The sequence below is a fragment of the Ostrinia nubilalis genome, chromosome 9, assembly GCF_963855985.1.
Source record: "Ostrinia nubilalis chromosome 9, ilOstNubi1.1, whole genome shotgun sequence".
In the NCBI taxonomy this organism is placed as follows: Eukaryota; Metazoa; Arthropoda; class Insecta; order Lepidoptera; family Crambidae; genus Ostrinia; species Ostrinia nubilalis.
Window position 1 is genome coordinate 4,533,201 of NC_087096.1, and position 18,609 is coordinate 4,551,809.

The 18,609-nt window shown below is 35.1% G+C and overlaps 3 protein-coding genes across 4 annotated transcripts in view; 1 reads left to right on the top strand and 2 right to left on the bottom strand.

Annotated features, from left to right (window-relative positions):
• LOC135074449 (uncharacterized) overlaps positions 1 to 14,826 on the bottom strand; it is a 50,787-nt gene extending 35,961 nt beyond the window's left edge. Inside the window, exon 1 of one of the 2 annotated variants that reach the window (XM_063968744.1) lies at positions 14,423 to 14,826. In XM_063968744.1, coding sequence (XP_063824814.1) covers positions 14,423 to 14,548 — 126 coding nt within the window. In that variant the 5' untranslated portion in view covers positions 14,549 to 14,826. The remainder of the gene's footprint in view (positions 1 to 14,422) is intronic. The other variant, XM_063968743.1, reaches the window with a different exon arrangement.
• A 200-nt stretch (positions 14,827 to 15,026) lies between these two features.
• Positions 15,027 to 16,906, top strand: LOC135074436 (nudC domain-containing protein 3). The gene is made up of 5 exons (XM_063968730.1): positions 15,027 to 15,219; positions 15,294 to 15,748; positions 15,873 to 16,058; positions 16,359 to 16,474; positions 16,651 to 16,906. The coding sequence occupies exons 1-5, from the start codon at positions 15,107 to 15,109 to the stop codon at positions 16,828 to 16,830; spliced, it is 1,050 nt and encodes a 349-aa protein (XP_063824800.1). The 5' UTR covers positions 15,027 to 15,106; the 3' UTR covers positions 16,831 to 16,906.
• A 142-nt stretch (positions 16,907 to 17,048) lies between these two features.
• On the bottom strand, positions 17,049 to 18,284 carry LOC135074437 (zinc-type alcohol dehydrogenase-like protein SERP1785). Its single transcript, XM_063968731.1, has one exon. The coding sequence runs from the start codon at positions 18,194 to 18,196 to the stop codon at positions 17,159 to 17,161; it is 1,038 nt and encodes a 345-aa protein (XP_063824801.1). The 5' UTR covers positions 18,197 to 18,284; the 3' UTR covers positions 17,049 to 17,158.
• Between the last annotated feature and the right edge of the window lie 325 nt (positions 18,285 to 18,609).

Sequence of the window (18,609 nt, forward strand, 5' to 3'; positions counted from 1 at the left end):
TAAAATATTTCGGATATCTAGTGAATTAGATCAGAGCTGGCCAGCTCATTACGTTTTCGTGTTGAGCAAGTTGGAGTTGACGCGACCGGTTTTACTGTTAGCCACGGCCTGTTGTCAGTTTGCTATTATTGAAAATTTTCTGCTTAAATAAGTATACAGATAACACATCAAGCTCTACACTCTTATGTCGTTGTAATAGGCTCTATTTTACAACAAAGCCTGATGGAAAGTTGTCGACTGTACCTATTAGAGGATTTACTATGTAGACAGAACATATTATTTTTAATGCACAAGATTGAACGTCATTGTCTCGGAAATTATTATTTAAATTTTAGGTATGTGTAAATATTTTGCGCTGACATTTTACAAGGATAAATGTATTAATGTAACAAAATTGTTTATTAAGCTAATTAAGTAGGCAATACCATACCTACGAGTAGGTATAGAATAATAGAACATGTGATTCGATGAAATTGTGTGGAACATTTCGATTCCAACATTAGGCAGTTCGATTTTTTCAAATTATTTAGATCAAGAGGCGACTCGTAACGCCAGAAGAATTTCAATAACCTTTATTCAAATAAGTAAACTCTCTGTTTATAGGTACTCGTGCTAGGTACATATTTTAATCGTAAATAGCCAAGAAATATGACGTAAACCAATCAAATAGCATTTCAAATAGTGAGTTCTTGTATAAATGCCCCCCAAATGTTAGCTACGGCTGTCTGCACATAGCATCGCACGTCACTCGTCACACAATCAATTTCACCGCGTCAAAAAAAACTCAAACAGTCCTAACCAAAGACGGTGTGCCAAATAAAAAGTAAAGCGAGCATTTCACTTGAATAGTAAATAACCTACGACAACAATGGCCGCTTCCACAAACCAGCACTGTCATTCTGAGAACGAAACAAGACCTATTGAGCCTTGAGATTCGATGCGCTGCGCATTTCTTCTTACTTACAAGTATCTTGTAACAATAATAAGTCGACAAGTGTGATTTGTAATTGCATATGAAGGGTTCCGTACCTTTTTATTTTCCGATCTTTCATATACGTCATATTGTAATGTAACCTATTTTATAGAGCAAGCTTGCTACTACTTGGATCACCCAAAGAAAGCTCAAAATCATATCATAAGAGAGGACGAAGGAGGAGAAAGAGGGCAAACTCGAACCTCTAATATTTAGATAGATAGATAGAAATATGGTTTATTTGCAAAACACATTGACACACAGGAAGCAAAAATTAAGATAAATAAACACAGGAGTAGCAGGAAAGATATAGTACATTATAAAGAGTAAAAAAGAAAATCCTGCGCTAAGGTATAAGTGTGCCGCAGCGATGCAAAAAGCAGAGAGCTCAGTGTAGACACTGCTCTAAAATGAGCAGAACACTGATTTTCAGCTCTTGCTTGAAAAAAAGAAGGAAGACGCACGAGAATGGTAGAGAATAAGGTGGTGAAAATTAAGGTATTACCTACCTAGTTACTTGCTTGAACCTAGTTTTTCTATCTTAAATGGAGTGCCTGATCTCTATGCATACAATTATGCTTATTATTTTATCAAATCTTGACAATAAGTTTTGTCCCCTATTTTTAAAACAATTATTTTCTGTGAGGACAAACATACAAAGTATTTAATTAATGTACAAAACTAGAATACAAAATAACTTCAGTAATACTAAATCATTTATATTGTCACTTTCTACAATATTTATTGACCAAAATGTTATTTTATTGACTCGCAGCTGTCGTCAACGCTCATAATGTCGTTTTTTAAAAGAATATTTGTTACATAAATTGTAACTTCTTATGCTTGTGTTTTAAATGTCAAATGCTTTATATACAATAAAATAATTTTAAAAACTTTCGGTATGCATGGTGCAGTGTGTGATGGATCATTGTTTGAATTACATACTGTTTTAGCTTCCCTTCAGTAATTTTAATCCTTAAATTGTCACTTGAGAAGGTATAAATGTAGAATTGTTGGATAGTCATTATTGGCCTACACAGTCTTACCAAAACATATTGTAACCTAAATTGATATTGTGCTGTGTACTATCCTTAAATAAGAAAAACCTTCATTATACAGGTTCAAAAAGACGACGGCATATCAAGTTTAACACTGTGATATCTATGTAGATGTAATTTATGTGAATTCACAACTAAAATGTAAACTTTGATGTGCTGTAGAATGTTCATTTCTCTAGCAACTAGTAGAGTCGATTGACAGTGGGATTCCAAGAAACTGGTTATCATAATGACTTCCTGTGTGAACAGGGGAGCTCTTTGATGGATATTGAATACAGGCATAATCAAGATTGCATCTACTATGTCTATTGATGTGTATGATTTCATATTCTGCATCTTTTTATTTCTTACAATAAGTAGTAAGTCCCAAGAACTGTTCCAACTAAATCCGAAACATTACGATCAATCCTGATAAAACTTCTTTTCTAACTTTTGTAACCACAATGAGACGTTACTCAGGAAAATCTTCTTTAATAGAACACCTATGTGACCTATTCGTCTAGTTTCGGTACTTAATTGCATTTGCATAATATTTGAAATCTAGCTAGGCGTCATTAATATTCAAATGACCCTACTCTGTAAAAAAATGACTTTATCTCGATGCGATAAGATATTTATACTTGTGAGAGTGACAGTAACAAAATACACGAACAGATTAATTAAAGAATCATTCCATAACATTACATTCACATTTACCCACACGTGTCACTGTCACTGCGCACTATGACAGCAAAAAGCTAACAGCTAATTTCGCCACCAAAGTAACAAGTTGGTAATTAAATTACTTGATTTTAAAAACCCAATCGCATTCCCACGTACGCACGATTTGACTGAGTTAGCATCGAAGTACGTGTTAATTATAAGCCTTATTAAGTTGCAATAAGAGCGCATAATTGAGGATGCGCAGGCGGCGGTGATCAGCCATCGGAGCATGACGTTCCTTCAACTTGAGTTCATCGATCGTGGTTTTTACCCAGTCTGTATCGGATGGCTCAGCCGATGGGAAAGTATTAAGAAAGGCATGATCTTTGGTATTGGTTAGTCGAAGCGAATTTTATGGAAAATGGCTTCTCATGATACAGTTGACGGCACTTCAGTGACTGTATCAGTCCTTTTAATATGTAGATTGTTGCAAGTACATAAAATCCCGTAAAAAGCTTGATGTGATTCTGTCTATTAAAACACCGAAATATAGTAGGCGTGAAATTAGTTAATACATGACGAACTTATAAAATAAGAACATTCTCACTGGCAGACAGGGTGTTTTGAATGCTTTGATTTTCATAAAACTTGTACTTGTAGATTAAATTAAGTATGTATTGTAGTTGTGATAACAATAAAGAAGCAAAATTAACCGCTAAATCAATACTAATTAATTACCTAAATTATTACTTATTTTCCTTTCTTTAGAACTAAGCGAAATCAAAAAGAAAGTGATTTAAGTTAATTTAAACCTTGGCTTGTAATAATCAGTAAACAATAAATTTAATACCTACTTTCACTGACAGGGTTAGTATTGCGATGGTTTGCTGCGTGGTTTGTAATTAAACTTGTACAAGCATTTGCTATGATTTATCTTTAGACATTCTTCATTAGTGAATGTCAATAGTAAAGTTTATAGCCTTCGTTTAGACTGCTGTATAGTTTAATATCGATACAAATAATAAGTACATTTATAATCTTGTTTACTTTCTAAGAATGGAACACTCCCATGTGTCCTAACAAAATGGTAATCGGCATAATATACTAGGAATTCATTTTTTCAATAAATGAAATAATTATGTAAACATCAACGTAATTATTATCAATTAATCATTCGGAAATTATAAATATGTAATTTGAAATTAATTTCACGAGGAATTTTTGATCTACTGACTCGTTGATGTCTTTTCCTTGACTAATTCCAAAAATTTGAATTTATTGGAATTTTGCCCTTTTATCCTTCCTCTTTCATTGAATAATAATAAATAATATTGAACTGTCATAATATTAGTTTATTTCAGCCAAATGACGTCCACTGCTGGACAAATAAGGCCTCTCATAAGGATTTCCACAATGTCTTTTATTTTGTTTTTTTTTTATTTTTCTTGTGTATGATTGTCATAATTTGTCGGTCCATTTTACACAGTTCCTGGTGAATAAGGCTATGTAAAGTATGCAGACTACACTAGCTGAATTTCGGCCACTTTCGCCACACAGGCAAGGCTTAGTTCACTTCTTCAGCAATTACAAGTCACCCATTGTACGTAGACTTTCGCGGCGGTTCCGTCACTCAGCATTTCCGTTTGCCTACAACTGTGGCACAAGTAAAAGAAACAGATTAACGGCATGTGTCAATCAGATGATGTGAACCGTTTAGAGGAAGGCAGTAATAAATCTAACCAGGTTTTAACGTGAATGATAGTAAAAACAAAAAAAAAACTAATTTCTTGTTGTTACTCTGAAACCCTGGGTTCCGACTTCGTGAGAGTCAAATCATGATTGTGTAAATAAATCCTGACTAAACTCTTCGCCACTTTGATTTCTACAAGTGCTACCCTTTTTAACCGACTTAAAAAAAAGCAGGAGGTTCTCAATTCGTGTTTTTTAAATTTTTGTGTATGTATGTTACCGCAGAACTACAGGAACTTTTCTAGTCCGCTCTACAAATCTATTATGACAGAAAAGGTGTATATACTTAACGAAATGTAAGCGTAAAGTTTAGTAACTTTCCTATGTCCAGCAGAATCATGTTAACATGGAAGGAATGTACTAAAAAGCTTTGTGAAAAAGTCTAAAATAATTAAAACTAATTGGTTCATTCGTAACAATGCCACAAAAACTGTTGTTATGAGCAAAATCATATTCAAAGGTTTGCAACTAAAGTCACGCAACGCAAGTTCATTCTGAGAAATCTACCTGCTACAAACACAAAATATTTCGTTGGCTACGTGGAACTGGTCATTATGTCAAGGCCGTAGAGTCTTCAGTTTTAAGCACTTGCTATAAAAACTGTCTTTAAATTGGATAATAGAGTTTTGGAGTCCAATCCAAGCACCTTTTAAGAGGAGTTTTCGGAAAACACCTTTCGGACAAAGTAAAAAGAAAGATGGCGGCCTTAGAGGCAGATGCCGCTTTGTGAAGTGGTCCTGGGTTACTAGGGCTGTCAAGTGATGGCATATTTATTATTATGGAAATTATTGCAAATCTTTAGACTTCATAAAAAGTACGGATTTGTTGTATTATGTAGTAGCAAGGTCATTTAAATATGTAAAAAAAAATATTATGTCCTAAAGAAAAACACATTCAGTAATAATGCAAAAAATAACTTTATGTATTTATCAGCCATAACTACCACTTTAATTGCTATAAACATTTTAATTGCACATGTTGTCGCATTAATAATGAATTTAATATCGAAAGCAATATTTGATTGATTGGCTTTCATTTTTCTTGAAGGAATGACGTCTCTCAATTAAGCTATTTGTAGTTTTGTACATTTGTTTTATAAACACCTATCACGCATTAGAGTTAGTAAATACTGCACACGCACTGTGATCGATCTTAAATTATTATGTTTGTTATCTTCTCATCTAAAAATAAAATCGAATCATCAGTTTTATGCGCGTTTACAAGTATCAAGTATTGTTCTTGTCTGAGTGAAATATAAATCAAATAAATGATATCATCTCCAAGAAATTATTTTTTTGCTTTAAACAGAGTAACTACATGCTCTGTATGCTTACAAGTGTTTCGCATCAATAAATAAATATCTACATTATTATTATTTTTAGATGGTAACCCTGCAGTGTGCAGGGCACTGGCAACACTGCCCGCCGCGCATGCGACTCGCTGAACTCGCTCACCTTGCAATGTCGACATGAGCCACTCACCCCAGACGATCTTCATTGTACACCAGTAAAAAGTACCAAAGCATCTGAACGTTTTAAAACACTTTAATTTACCTACTCTGAATCAACGACATAAGGTTCAATCTTGCAAAATTGTAAGATGTGAAAACATAAGATATACCGCTACTTTTGGCACCGACTGTAAAATATATCGTACGTGCACTGGGCTTGTAAACGAACCGCCCTTGCTGTTTTTTTTTATCAAGTTCACTTTCATTGTAATGAAACCAGAGTACCTACTTACTTTAGTCCTGAGAGAAGATAGGGATCTGTAAAAGTATGCAATAATTACCGGATCAGATGCTTAGCCTTGTTACAGAAAATTTCTTATTTCTCGTACTACAACGTGTTAAACATGATATGGGTTTTATACCTTCGAAATAAGTACTACTTTTGCAGAGTAACTTACACGTGACGTACAGTCGTAGTCGTACGTATATTATAACAAACGTAACAGACTTTGTCCACTAGGAAGCACATTACATAAAGTTCCAATGTACGTATAATTTCCAAAGCAAATAACTGGTATAGTTAAAGGAAACTTATCGAGTAAACGTTACAAGTACGTCACATAACTACGAACTTACGTTATCGTTAAAATAGGCAGTTACTCAACCAAATTGAGCAGTATGTGAATGACAGTATAGTTATCGCAGAATTAACTGTCTATGGATATAGGTAGCTTGAGCAACACATATGTAACGTCGTGCAAGGCATGCAATCGGGCTTGATTACTGTGTGATTTATCACTACAACTCATTTCGATTGTTTTACCCGCATGGAATTACGTTTGTCGTGAGCATTTTGCAACTTCTAGAATCGACTCATTCGTAGATACAAAGATAGTTTTTCTAATAATTCGGTATCAAATTATTTCAGACTGTATTTGCGCGTCTTTTATATTATGTACAAACGTTTCACTAAAAGCTTTTTTCAATCGCCAGATGGGAGCTTTTATCTGCATTTTTTAGGTATGGAAAATTATGTAAAAATTGTCAGTCTCGTTGTGTTATGTCTTCAGTTAAAAGTTTTTAAACATTGAATTTGCCCTCAGGAAAGAGTGTTTTAGAGGTAATACTAATACTGTTGATAGAAACACATAAGTGTTTTCAGCTACTACTCAGGTAGGTATAGTAAGTAGTATTACTTACGTAATGTATTCGTGAATCCAAAGATAAATTATTAGCTCATCCGCAATGTTATGTAGCCTTGAATAAATACAACAAAAACAGTAGGTAATGTGCAGGTGTATGTGGGTTCGACATCTAATACATAATACATTACATTTTTCTCGTTCTTAACCTATGAATCAGCTTTGTATAGGTATTCTATACAAATGATGCTCTTTCTTGTTGACGTTAGTTCTAAAGATTTTATCTTGTAGGCTCATTAAGCTTCAGTCCTCATTATTAGCACTTAGTAAGTAGTTGTATTAACAAAAGAATTTAAGGAAAATTTTCGAACAAATGTAAGTATCGTTTATGTCAATTGAGAAGGGTTCCTTATCCATATTTCAATAGTTTCTAATGACATAATCGAATTGCTAACTACATACTTTGAAGACCACAAAGATAGTAATAATGATACCGAAGATAACATAAAGTAACAAAAGGAAATTAATTATCACGGAACAAAGCGTTCTTAACAGAAATAGCCCGCACCTGGCCTTTATCGAGTTACATCGTATCATCTGCCGGTAACTTAATAGCTAGTTTTATATACCTTTAGAACAATAGCGCTACCTGAAGGCTGCAGATATGGCAACACCAGTCTTGTCCACAGATAACGTAATGTTTTAAACTTTGGTAAAAGACTAGACGATTAATGGACGTTTAATTTCACACTAATGTACAGAATCATTAGGAATAAAGGCAACTTGTGAAAATTTTGAAGATATTGGAAAAGCTAGTATGGTTAAGTGATCATGTATCTTTAAACTCATATTACCTATTTGGTAGTGAAAACTTCATTTGCTTTCCAAAAACTATAATGCTCATAAAAAAACAAATGGCCAAGGAAATTATTCTAATGATGGTTAATTATTTAAAATCATATGCTGCCGTAACATCTCGATCAAATCCAACTCTCGCTCACGGGCGATTACGCATCTTGACTTGACAATAGTACTTTTCTGAGCCCCGATTACGGTAACTTTTAACGTCTACAATCCAGACGCGTTTCTGATTCTGCAATACGATTGGTCAAAACAGCTGACGTACGCTGTTGAACGACCAATCGTATCGCAGAATCGAGAAGCGTGTCTGGATTGTTGACGTTAAAAAATACCGTAATCGGGGCTCTGTTTTGTGACAATAGTTTCACTGAGCAACCGAGCACACGGGCAGCACGAGCCCGGGAACGTAGATGACACACATCACGCGAACGCAATCAAAATGATTTCGATTCTGTCAAACAATTAGCGAGGCAGCTGATGTAATAAAACAATTGAATCGACGATCGAAGAATTTGCTATCGTGTTACGATAGCAATATACTCGTACAAGTTCTTAATCTTAACATTTAATATCGGATTGACAAATTAACAGAATTAAAATCAGAGCTAAGAAATGTATGAACTGATCAATAAGTACTCGTATATGAGACGCATTGGAAGTATTGGAACAGTTGGATGTATGGAATGGAGTCATATACTTCGGTGAATTTGCATTATGAAATTAAAAACCTTTATACTCCTTGAATTCTTTGAATAAGGTACAATATATTAAACCTTATTGTGTTCATAAGCTGTGCTGTGAGTCACTGCATCCCGTTTCTTTAGGATTTATTATTGAATCACATCCTTTCCACGAACTTAGAGATAAAAATGTTCAATAGTTCTGGTTTATTCAAACCAATTGAGCAAAAATCTAATAGAGGTGGCACAACCGGTTCCCATGCGTTTTAAAATGCCACGCTGGCTGCGTGTAATCTTACTATTGTTGTTCTCTGTCATGAGTCACTGCTTAAAAACATCTTGGACTAAGAATAATCGCTATAAACAGCTTACATGAAGATTCTGAAAAATAGTTTTTAATGGGAGGAATTGCCTAAGTCAATGAGCATTTACGGCGACAATCAGCAGTGAAAGTCCGCAAACTAAAACCATAACTCTGAGCAGTTGTGAAAGGTAATATTTCATTAGCCGGCCGTGCGCGGGCCATGGAAGATTATCCACACTTTCCACGACTTAGCTTTATTTGTTTTACGAGTCCGAAGGTCAGGAAATGCCCAAGTTTATGCAACACCTCAACGCTGCATTTTCACTTGCCTACCTACACGCATCAATGCATGACAGTTGATTTTATTTGCGATGTGGAAATCGTGCGGGAAATTCCAGAACAAAATATAACATTTCATTGAAAAAGGATAAATTGCTAAAACAATGTTCAAATGTGTAGTTAATAGTGATTAATCTTTATCTGAGTCGACGTGCTAAAGTTCATGAACTCTCGCGTTATCTTTAGAATGCTTTTAGAAGTGAATTCCTAATTGTCGATAACAAATAAAGTTTCTACTTCAAACAAAGCCATTACGTGTCTAACAACTTACAGATAATAAATTAATTTAGACTTTATGACTACACTTTTGTTGTTAATTAATGTTTAGTTTGTCTCATATGTTAAATAGTCAGATTGTCTACTTATTTAGGCCCCAGCCTCAGATTAATGTAAATACCTGCTTGTAAAAGTAAATAAAAAGATTAATTTATTTAAAAAGATTTATTGTATCGTCAACAATATCAATGCGGTCAATCCTCAAATAACCCTCACTTAATTTGTCGAATATACAACCGACAGAACATAATATGACTACATTTTTATTGCAAAATAACATCTCGTATTTACAACTTATTAAGATGCCACAGTGTTTATCTTGACGTTGAATTGTCTGTACATAGAAAAGAGCTTTCTATCTTAGTGAATATTTTCTTGCAAATTATTTCTACTTATGTTTTTGTTTACAGCCAATGTTTTACAGTTGAACAGCTATTAGAAGCTGCATTGACGCATGTCCATGCAACATCCGCGCATGTACTCTTGGGCAACGGTTGCGCATGCGCCGCCTTCTTTAGCCAAAGACAGTAATACTATAGCCGATCAATCAATCAAATAACAGACTATTATTGGTCTGTCATCACCTGCAACAGGTGTTATGTTACATTATGTAGGTACATAACTTTTAAAATGACTACTGAAATTTTCAGTCTGAATTTATAACAGTATGGCCTGCTGGACGTGGAATATCTGAAAATTGTTTCAGGTGTTGTGGAATTAGACCTTGTATATAAAAAATAGTATAGAAATCAAGTTCTTTCCACAACGTCCATTCGAAGACGCACTAATCAATCAAAAGACGTCATAAAAACTACCTTAATCGATGAAATCGTACCAACGAAACCAAATTTGTTCTCAATTAACGATTTATAACTTAACCACGATTATGACTTCCGATGTCACGACGCAAATCGAATGGTTACAATCGAGTTTTCTGTGAAACCAAGAAAGCGGAGAGTCAGTGGTAGACGGAAGTCGTGAGAAGTAGGTGGAGTGCTGGGAAAGCAGGTTGTGATACGCCTTCTGTTGGTGTATTGTTGCTATTATGAAATTACCTCGTTAGTGTTTCCATGATGCCTTTTGAACGATCTCACAGCTGTGATCATGTCATGAGGAGTCAAAAAGAAAAACATAAGTTTTAATTAGCATTCTCCACATCGAAAGGAACACCGTTTTCTTAGATTATACCGATATTAGGTAACTTACAAGCAAGGATTTTCCAAACAGATGTTAGAAAGGATTTTTTAATGCTATACTTAGGCTGAGTTACTTTAACTAACGTCAAAAATCTGTTAAACTCTATGTAAAAGCACCGATTATTGTAATAGTTACAATAACTCAGCCTTAGTTAATTGTTGGCTAGCTGAAGTAATTTAAAAATAACAGTTGCATGGGGGTTGCCTTTCACGTCTGCTCACAGAAAGGATTTTTTACCGGAATGTTTTACGGACTTCCAGCAAATGGTTTATTTTGAACGGATAAACAAACCGAACATCCGGTGCCAGGGCAGGTAACAAAACAAACAATTCCCCGTCAGCTTCCCGTGTCGAATTAGCATAATCTAATGAACATGTTGAGAACCACGTTAGAAATTAGTTATTCCAAAACTGGGACAAATTGGCTTTTGAGAGAAAAGGGGGCATGTGGGTCAGTTGACGGCAAGTGATGACCTTACATTTAGATATTTATACTCTTTATGAAATTCTGATCTTCCTTTTTCTTCTTGTTTGCCAGGAAAAACTATTGGCAGAATAGTGAAAAGTGTGATATAAAGGTAGCATTCAGCTTTTCAGGTTATGATCAGCAATCAACTGTTTTTCAACATGACCAAAAGTTACAATAAATGTATGATTTCATTATACTGATTACAAATTTTAATGGGATAATCTTTTTTGTTTCCCACGTAAAAGTAAAGATTCTATTTTACTACTGTATGCCGAACTTACGCAATACACTTCGGCATCTGCTTACCAAGCAACTACTTTCTTCGTAGTTAATTTATACAGCTGGGTTTGCCTTACTCAACGCGTTTGCCAAAAGAAAGTTCATCTGGAATAACATAGTACTTAAAACAGTTTCAACGTATGCTTTCATAGTCTACCAATGCGCAGTTCTTTACAGTGATGCCTAGAAATTACCACACGTGTTTAAGTAGCAACTCAATTGATTCAAACAAATGGGTAAATCTAATTTACTTTACGTTGCTTTTTAATAGATGTTGTACTTACTCGTTTTTCTTATTGGTTACTGTTTAATTGATTGTATTTGTATCATAAATACTGAGACCTTGGGGGCCATCCATAAAGTACGTCACACGAATTTCATGATTTTTTGACCCCTCCCCCGTCCTTGTCACAGGTGGTCACATTTCTAAGACCCCCCCCCCTCCCTAGTGTGACGTCACATGTTTTGCAATTTCACATCGAAAAATTACTAAATTAACAAAAAAATAGCAACAAATAGAAACAATAAAATCACGCGCGAGGTACGGTGCGTTTGGCAGCATTATAGGCCAGTAGAATTAGATTTTAAATCTGAAATAATTCCTAAAAAAGATTTTATTGATTTAATGGCTTCATTGGTTGCCCATTAAAACTCTCCTAGGTTTTCGACTTCGACGGAATTGTGCTTAAGTGGTGGGGGTATTTTTTAGTTTAATTTATATTTAAAATTACGCGATTAGTACCTCTAGATATATTAGATTTTGAAATGTGATGTCACGAAACTTAGGACCCCTCCCACCCCTTGTCACACCATGTCACACTTTGTCGACCCCCTCCCCCCCTCTTTACGTGTGACGTACTTTATGGATGACCCCTTGTCAGCCACTGGAAAAGATTACCACGCGTACAAAGTCACACAGAGACTCGTTATATCACTAACGTGTCAAATAGCTGATATAATAGAAAATCTTTTTTAAAACTAATTACGTGTTTAATGCAACTGTCGGTGACACCACAAGTTGCATGACTTCGGCATAAAATTCTAAGTTTCTCACAGATTTTGTCACTTTCGCGGCCGACGCAGATTTCTCCGGGCTTTACACGGCGCATCACAAGTGATCTAATACTCATACATAAGTGTAGTGTAATGCTTTTAAATTGATTATTCGCAACATATAAAGATCCATACTAACTACGAATTGCGAAAGTAGATATATGTGTCTGTTACCTATTTGGCTGAAACGAACCTTTTCACGATTAAACCACTGAACCGTTTAAGATTGAATTTAGACATAGAGACATGTAGTTAGGAGACCCAGGGAAAAGGATATTCTACAATTTAGTATTTTATGATATTCTTTATCCCAGTTCTTGAAAGGGTCTGAAATTGAAGCAATGGTCAAAAATTAATGTGTTTCTGTGCATACCTAGTTGAGTGACTGGTCATTTTCAGGATAATTATTCGTTTACTTTGTGGTATCGTTTTTCGAACATTAATTTTACTCATTTACGTGTAATTTTAATTTAGTTTCCTTAATAGCTGCTTAGCTCATAATTAATGAATCATTTAATCATATTTACCGGTTTAAACTATCATATCATTGCGTCACCACGAGAAACTTTAATTAGGTAGCGTCGATAACATTTCACGTTGGGTTTTGGGCATTTTCCTACGCATTTTCCTACAATCCATGTAGGAAAAATTATGAATTACACAAGTAATTTTCATAAATATGTACCTTACGAGTAAATCGTTTGTTAGCTTTGAAGTACTAACTTATAGGTACATACATCTTTTTATTATAAAGTCATCTTTGTTTCACAACTATTCCCAGTCACGTACGATAGGATCCGCTTTTGAAATGCCTTCAAGTAACCCCTTGGATAAAAGGAAAAAAGCCTCTTAGTCGGCAGGTAGAAGCGGCTTGTCGAGTCGCACGATGCAAAAAATGACCCCGACTTGAAAGAAAAAGAACCCAGAACCTGTTGCATAAAAACTTGTAGCAAAATAAGCATGTGATTTTTCAGTTTATAGCTACGCTTCTTGGCGCACTTTATTTTTAATCGGTCTTTAAAAAATAACAAAAAAAATCTTAATTACGGTTGAACTGATCAACCATCTTATCACCGTAGTTGGAAAAGATTTAGCTGCCGATTCAGTTATTCCTGTCCCATATAAAAGTGGACCGGGATAGCTATTTGGGACGCGATAAGCCTTATCTGCCGCGTTTCTTTCCATTATCTGCTCGAATGGCAGGAGCCCACAAGCCCACGGTATAGTACAGTTACGAACACATTCGTTCGTGCCATTAATACTGCATATTTATGCGTAACATGTCTACTCTAACGGTGCCCCAGCAAGGACTTGTAAGAATACGTGCTGCGCCGACTTTCTGTTAGTGAATTTGACCACATTCTGGATTGATGGCAGTTTTCGGTACAATTGTAGACCTTATTGCACCGACAATAGAGCCTCTGAAACGACCTTTCGACCCAATTTTTATGTTTATTTGCAATGAATCGAAGGAAGTGTCGCAACTCACAAGCGCAAGATTTATCATCGATCAAGATTGTTTTGGATTGTTAACAGTTGATGCTGCAAAACAATCGGTAATAAAATAACAACAAGGTTGCGTGGTATTTTTATTCGAACAGTTTTATTTAGGTTGTATGTAGTTTCTCCACTTAAATACCTCTCGACAAAAAATTCATTTACATGTAAAAATACCACGGTTTTAGGATTATGTATGGACTTCAAGGATACAGAGAAACGTAACTCCACGCGTTTTCACTTTGAACTATATCTGGATGACCTTGCTTAAAGCTAAAGGGGACTGAAAAATAAGCAACTTTATTTATGTTAGGTATCAAAAAAGGCCATGACTACTTAGCTGATCAAAATTTTGCTGGAATGAAATAAATAGGCTACTGCTACTGACAAAAAATACAAAAAATAATACCATGCCACAGGTATTTATAAAAATAAATATTTATGTAAAACTTACCTGAATATTGCTTCTCTTGACTTCAATGTAAAGCCAGTTATCTGTAGAAAAGGCTATTGCCATTAGAGCAGCAGCCACGATTGCCGTAATGGTCGCTATAGACAAAGTTACTGCAGAGCAAGGCATTTTTACAACCTTTAGAAGACAGTAAAAGATAAAAGAGCTAAGATAGGTTTATCACAATCACAACACTTTTATTCCCAGTTCACCTATGCAGCATTTTCGTAAACACTCAACGGAGCGGAGAACACGACAGCACACTCACAAATAATAAAAACTCATATGAATGCGGTCATCGCCTGCAGCGTACGGAGTTCGCGCGCGAGACTTCTTTGCCTACTTAGCTTCGCCTTGTCTTGCCTTGCCGCTCTCTTGCGGATGTGAAACTTTCGAAAGCGAAACAACTCCGCCAAGTGGCGGGAATGTAAATTAAAAAACTGGTTTTAGGGATGCCAGTGTAAAAATAAAGAAATATTTAGTAGTTTTTGGTTGTCGTATACTGGTATCATATTTTTAGAGGCTGTATATTTTTACTTTCATTGACTATAATTGATCAGAAAAAAAACAGTTTTTGACATTGACAGATGACAGTTCATTATTTTGACGTCTCGCGTGTTGATGTTTTTTCTCTTACAAAAATCGTGTTTTCTTCTTTGAATACTTTTATTGGAAAGAATTAATAAAATGGCTGCTTCAGCTGAATTTACAAAGTACGATGATGTGCTCACATCGATTTTGATCAATGAAAAATCTATTCTGGGATTTCTTTCAGCTATATTCAACTTCTTAGCGCGACGGTTAGTATACTTAGAAATTCTTATTTTTTACGGTAAATTATGAGATGATTACATCTCAAATATTGTTTTTGCAGTACGGACTTCTATTATGTGCCTGAAGGTGCCTACGAAAACATGGGTTTTCCTCCTGGAGTAGCCGAAGAGCTTGTTATGAAAGTTTTGCGAACTTGCGATCCTAAGAACTGGAAAGGGCCCAACGGCGCCAAAAGACCTACGGATGTGAACAACGAGATTATGTGCTCGACGGTAGCACAAGAAGTAGAAGTTGTAGCAGAGGATGATGAGATAGATGTTGGAAACTTGTCCATAAATCAAGCTGAAACTATAGAACCTGATCCTCAAAGTTCTACTGAAAGAACAGAAGTACCAAAAAGTATTCCAGCTGCTGGAGAGGCGTCAAAAAAAGATGATAGTTCTAAATGTGTCTCCCCTTGTGCACCACCTGTGATACCAACACAGAAAAATAGTGAAACATATAACGGTGCTGAGAGAGATAAATATTCCTGGTCTCAAACTATTATGGAACTTGGTATGTAATATAAAATTTTCTTTTGTATGTTGATATATTTATTTTCAATAACTTCTTTTATTTACTGTTTTCTATAGAAAATATGCATTATTGTCCGTTTTCATTTGTCATTGTTCATTTTCAGATGTGATAGTAAAACTTCCTTCCACCGTAAAATCAGCGAAGGAGCTCAAAGTAACAATTAACAGTGGAGACATCTGTGTAGCCTGCCGTAACGGAGACATCATAATAAAAGACACCTTGCCATACAAGATCAAGACCATTGATAGCTTCTGGACATTGAGTGAAGGGCGACTTTTGATACATTTAGGTAGTCTTTTGTATATTTTTACATAAAAAAGTTATTCAGACACTGAGCATACAGTAATAACCATTACTTATTTTAATTTTATTAAAAAGTTATAATATAACCCTTTGACTGCCTTTGTACTACTCATAGGACATCAACTAAAAAAATATTTTTTCATGATAGTAAATTTTTGTTATTTGTGGTGAAGTTTTTTGAACCATTTTCACATTTTTTGAAACAAAAAATCACAATGAAATTCAGAAAAAAATACCTGGAATTATTAGGAGGTTAAGTAACTAATGAATGAATTTTCTTCTACAGAAAAAGTCCAAGAGCGCTGGTGGAATAAACTTTTGAACAGTGAAGAGGCTATTGATCTATCAAAAATAGATTGTTCTCGTCCAATGGATGAATTGCCAGAAGACCATATTGCTAAGGTGCCTAGATTTTTGTAAATAATAGATTAGTTTGTTAAAAAATAAAGTATCAATAATAAAATTTACTACATTTTATCTATCTATCAATGAATCTGGTACACTTATCATAGTAGCTTATCTACAGCTTTACTTTATTACAGTTTAGAAACTAACCAAACATTATAATTATGTTCCAGATCCGAGAGCTACAGTGGAATCAGGAACAGAAATATAAAGGACTCCCTACAAGTGATGAGCTTCGCAACATTGATATTTTGAAGAAAGCATGGAACGCTGACGGCTCGCCATTCAAAGGAAAAGAATTTGACCCCAGTGTGCTGAACCAATCAAATATTGCATCTATTAGTAAACAGTAAAGTTGAATCTTTTTATAACTATCTATTTGATTATTAAAAATATGATAACGAAACAGAAATAGATTTTTGGAAGTAATTTTTTATTTAAATATATGGCTTCATTCAGCACAAAATAAGATGCATGGATAAACATGAAAATCTCTGAAATTTTCCAGTCTAATATATAAAGGTTTGAGCAGTGTACATTAAGTTAAAAGAATTAAATCATTAAAAAACAATTTGATACTGGAAATGCATTCTTTATTTAAAATTACTTAATCTCAACAAGATTAAAAAACCATGTCCTAAAAATTAGGCTGCAACAACTGATGTTTATATAAATTGGTATTTAAAATCCAGATAAGACTAGTTTTCCCACCATTTTCTTTTCTTCAATGATCCTATGTGCTTCTCTTAAGTTTGCAGCATTTATCGGCGACATCGTCTTAGTAAGTGTACAGTGTAACTTGCCTTCATCAATCAATGTTGATACTGTTTTCAGTATTTCAGAATATCTGTACATCTTGTCAGTATTGTACTTCATTCTTGTAAACATCGTTTCATGGACCAATGTCAGGCTTTTATCCTTCAAGATTTTAATGTCAACTGGAGCACTGGCTTCTGTGATAAGGCAAATTCGACCTTCGGGCTTAATAAGTTTGGGTAGAGTATCCCAGTAAGGAACAGGATCATAATTTACCAAAATATAATCAACTCCAGTCCCATACCCTGCAGACTCCAATTGCGTTTCCAGATCCTTGGTGTGATCCAAAACAATATCGGTACCGTACTTTCGCGTAAACTCTTTACTCTCAGCGCGCGATGCTGTTCCAATAACATTAAGACCCAAAATCTTAGCTGCTTGAGTGGCTACAGATCCAACGCCTCCAGCGCTATTGATGATCAGGATAGCTTTACCTTTATCTTGTTGTGTTATTTGCAAAAAATCGTAGATGCAAACAAATGCGGTATGTGAAGTGAGAGGCATGGCAGCTGCCTGCTCAAACGTCAGTTTTTTCGGTTTCGGTCCCAAAAGAACTTCGTCCAAAGCCACATATTGAGCGTTCGTGCCACTCTTGCTTCTCACGTCTCCTACAAAGAAGACCTCGTCTCCTATATTGTAAGTAGTAGCGTCCTCTCCCTTTGCCACCACAATACCTGCTCCATCCAATCCTAATATTCGTGGTGTTGCTTCAACATCTGGCTTGGGAGCTCGTAACTTTGTGTCGATAGGGTTCACAGCTGTGGCCTTAACCTCAACCAACACTTGGTTTCTTTTTACACTCGGCACACTCACTTGTAAATCGACGAGACTATTCACATCGGAGATTGGTAAATATTTATAAAGGCCTACCGCCTTCATGACACTTGGTAATTTCTTGGCCATTATTTTAGTGAAGCGCCCACTGATCTACACCAATGTGTTTTTATGCGACGTTACGTTCTAATCAAAGATGATCAAAGACGACAAAGACCATAGAGAAAAGTAATACATAGGAAATAGAGAACCCTCTCTGTCAAATTTTTGAACCTACTAATTGACAGCCTGGTGTTAAATTCCCTGTACTTAACCTACGTACGTAACGCTCACATACATACATAGTCCACGCACACATACATACATAAAGTCCACGCACACATACACACAGTTCACGCACACATAGGCCCTCATAACCTTCAAAGAATTATTGTTTTTTTGATGTACAATGTAGAATTTTTTCAAATCCATTATTTTGAAAGTATTTATCTTTATGGTGTACGTATTGTATTATTTTCAAAACAATGGATTTGGAAAAATTC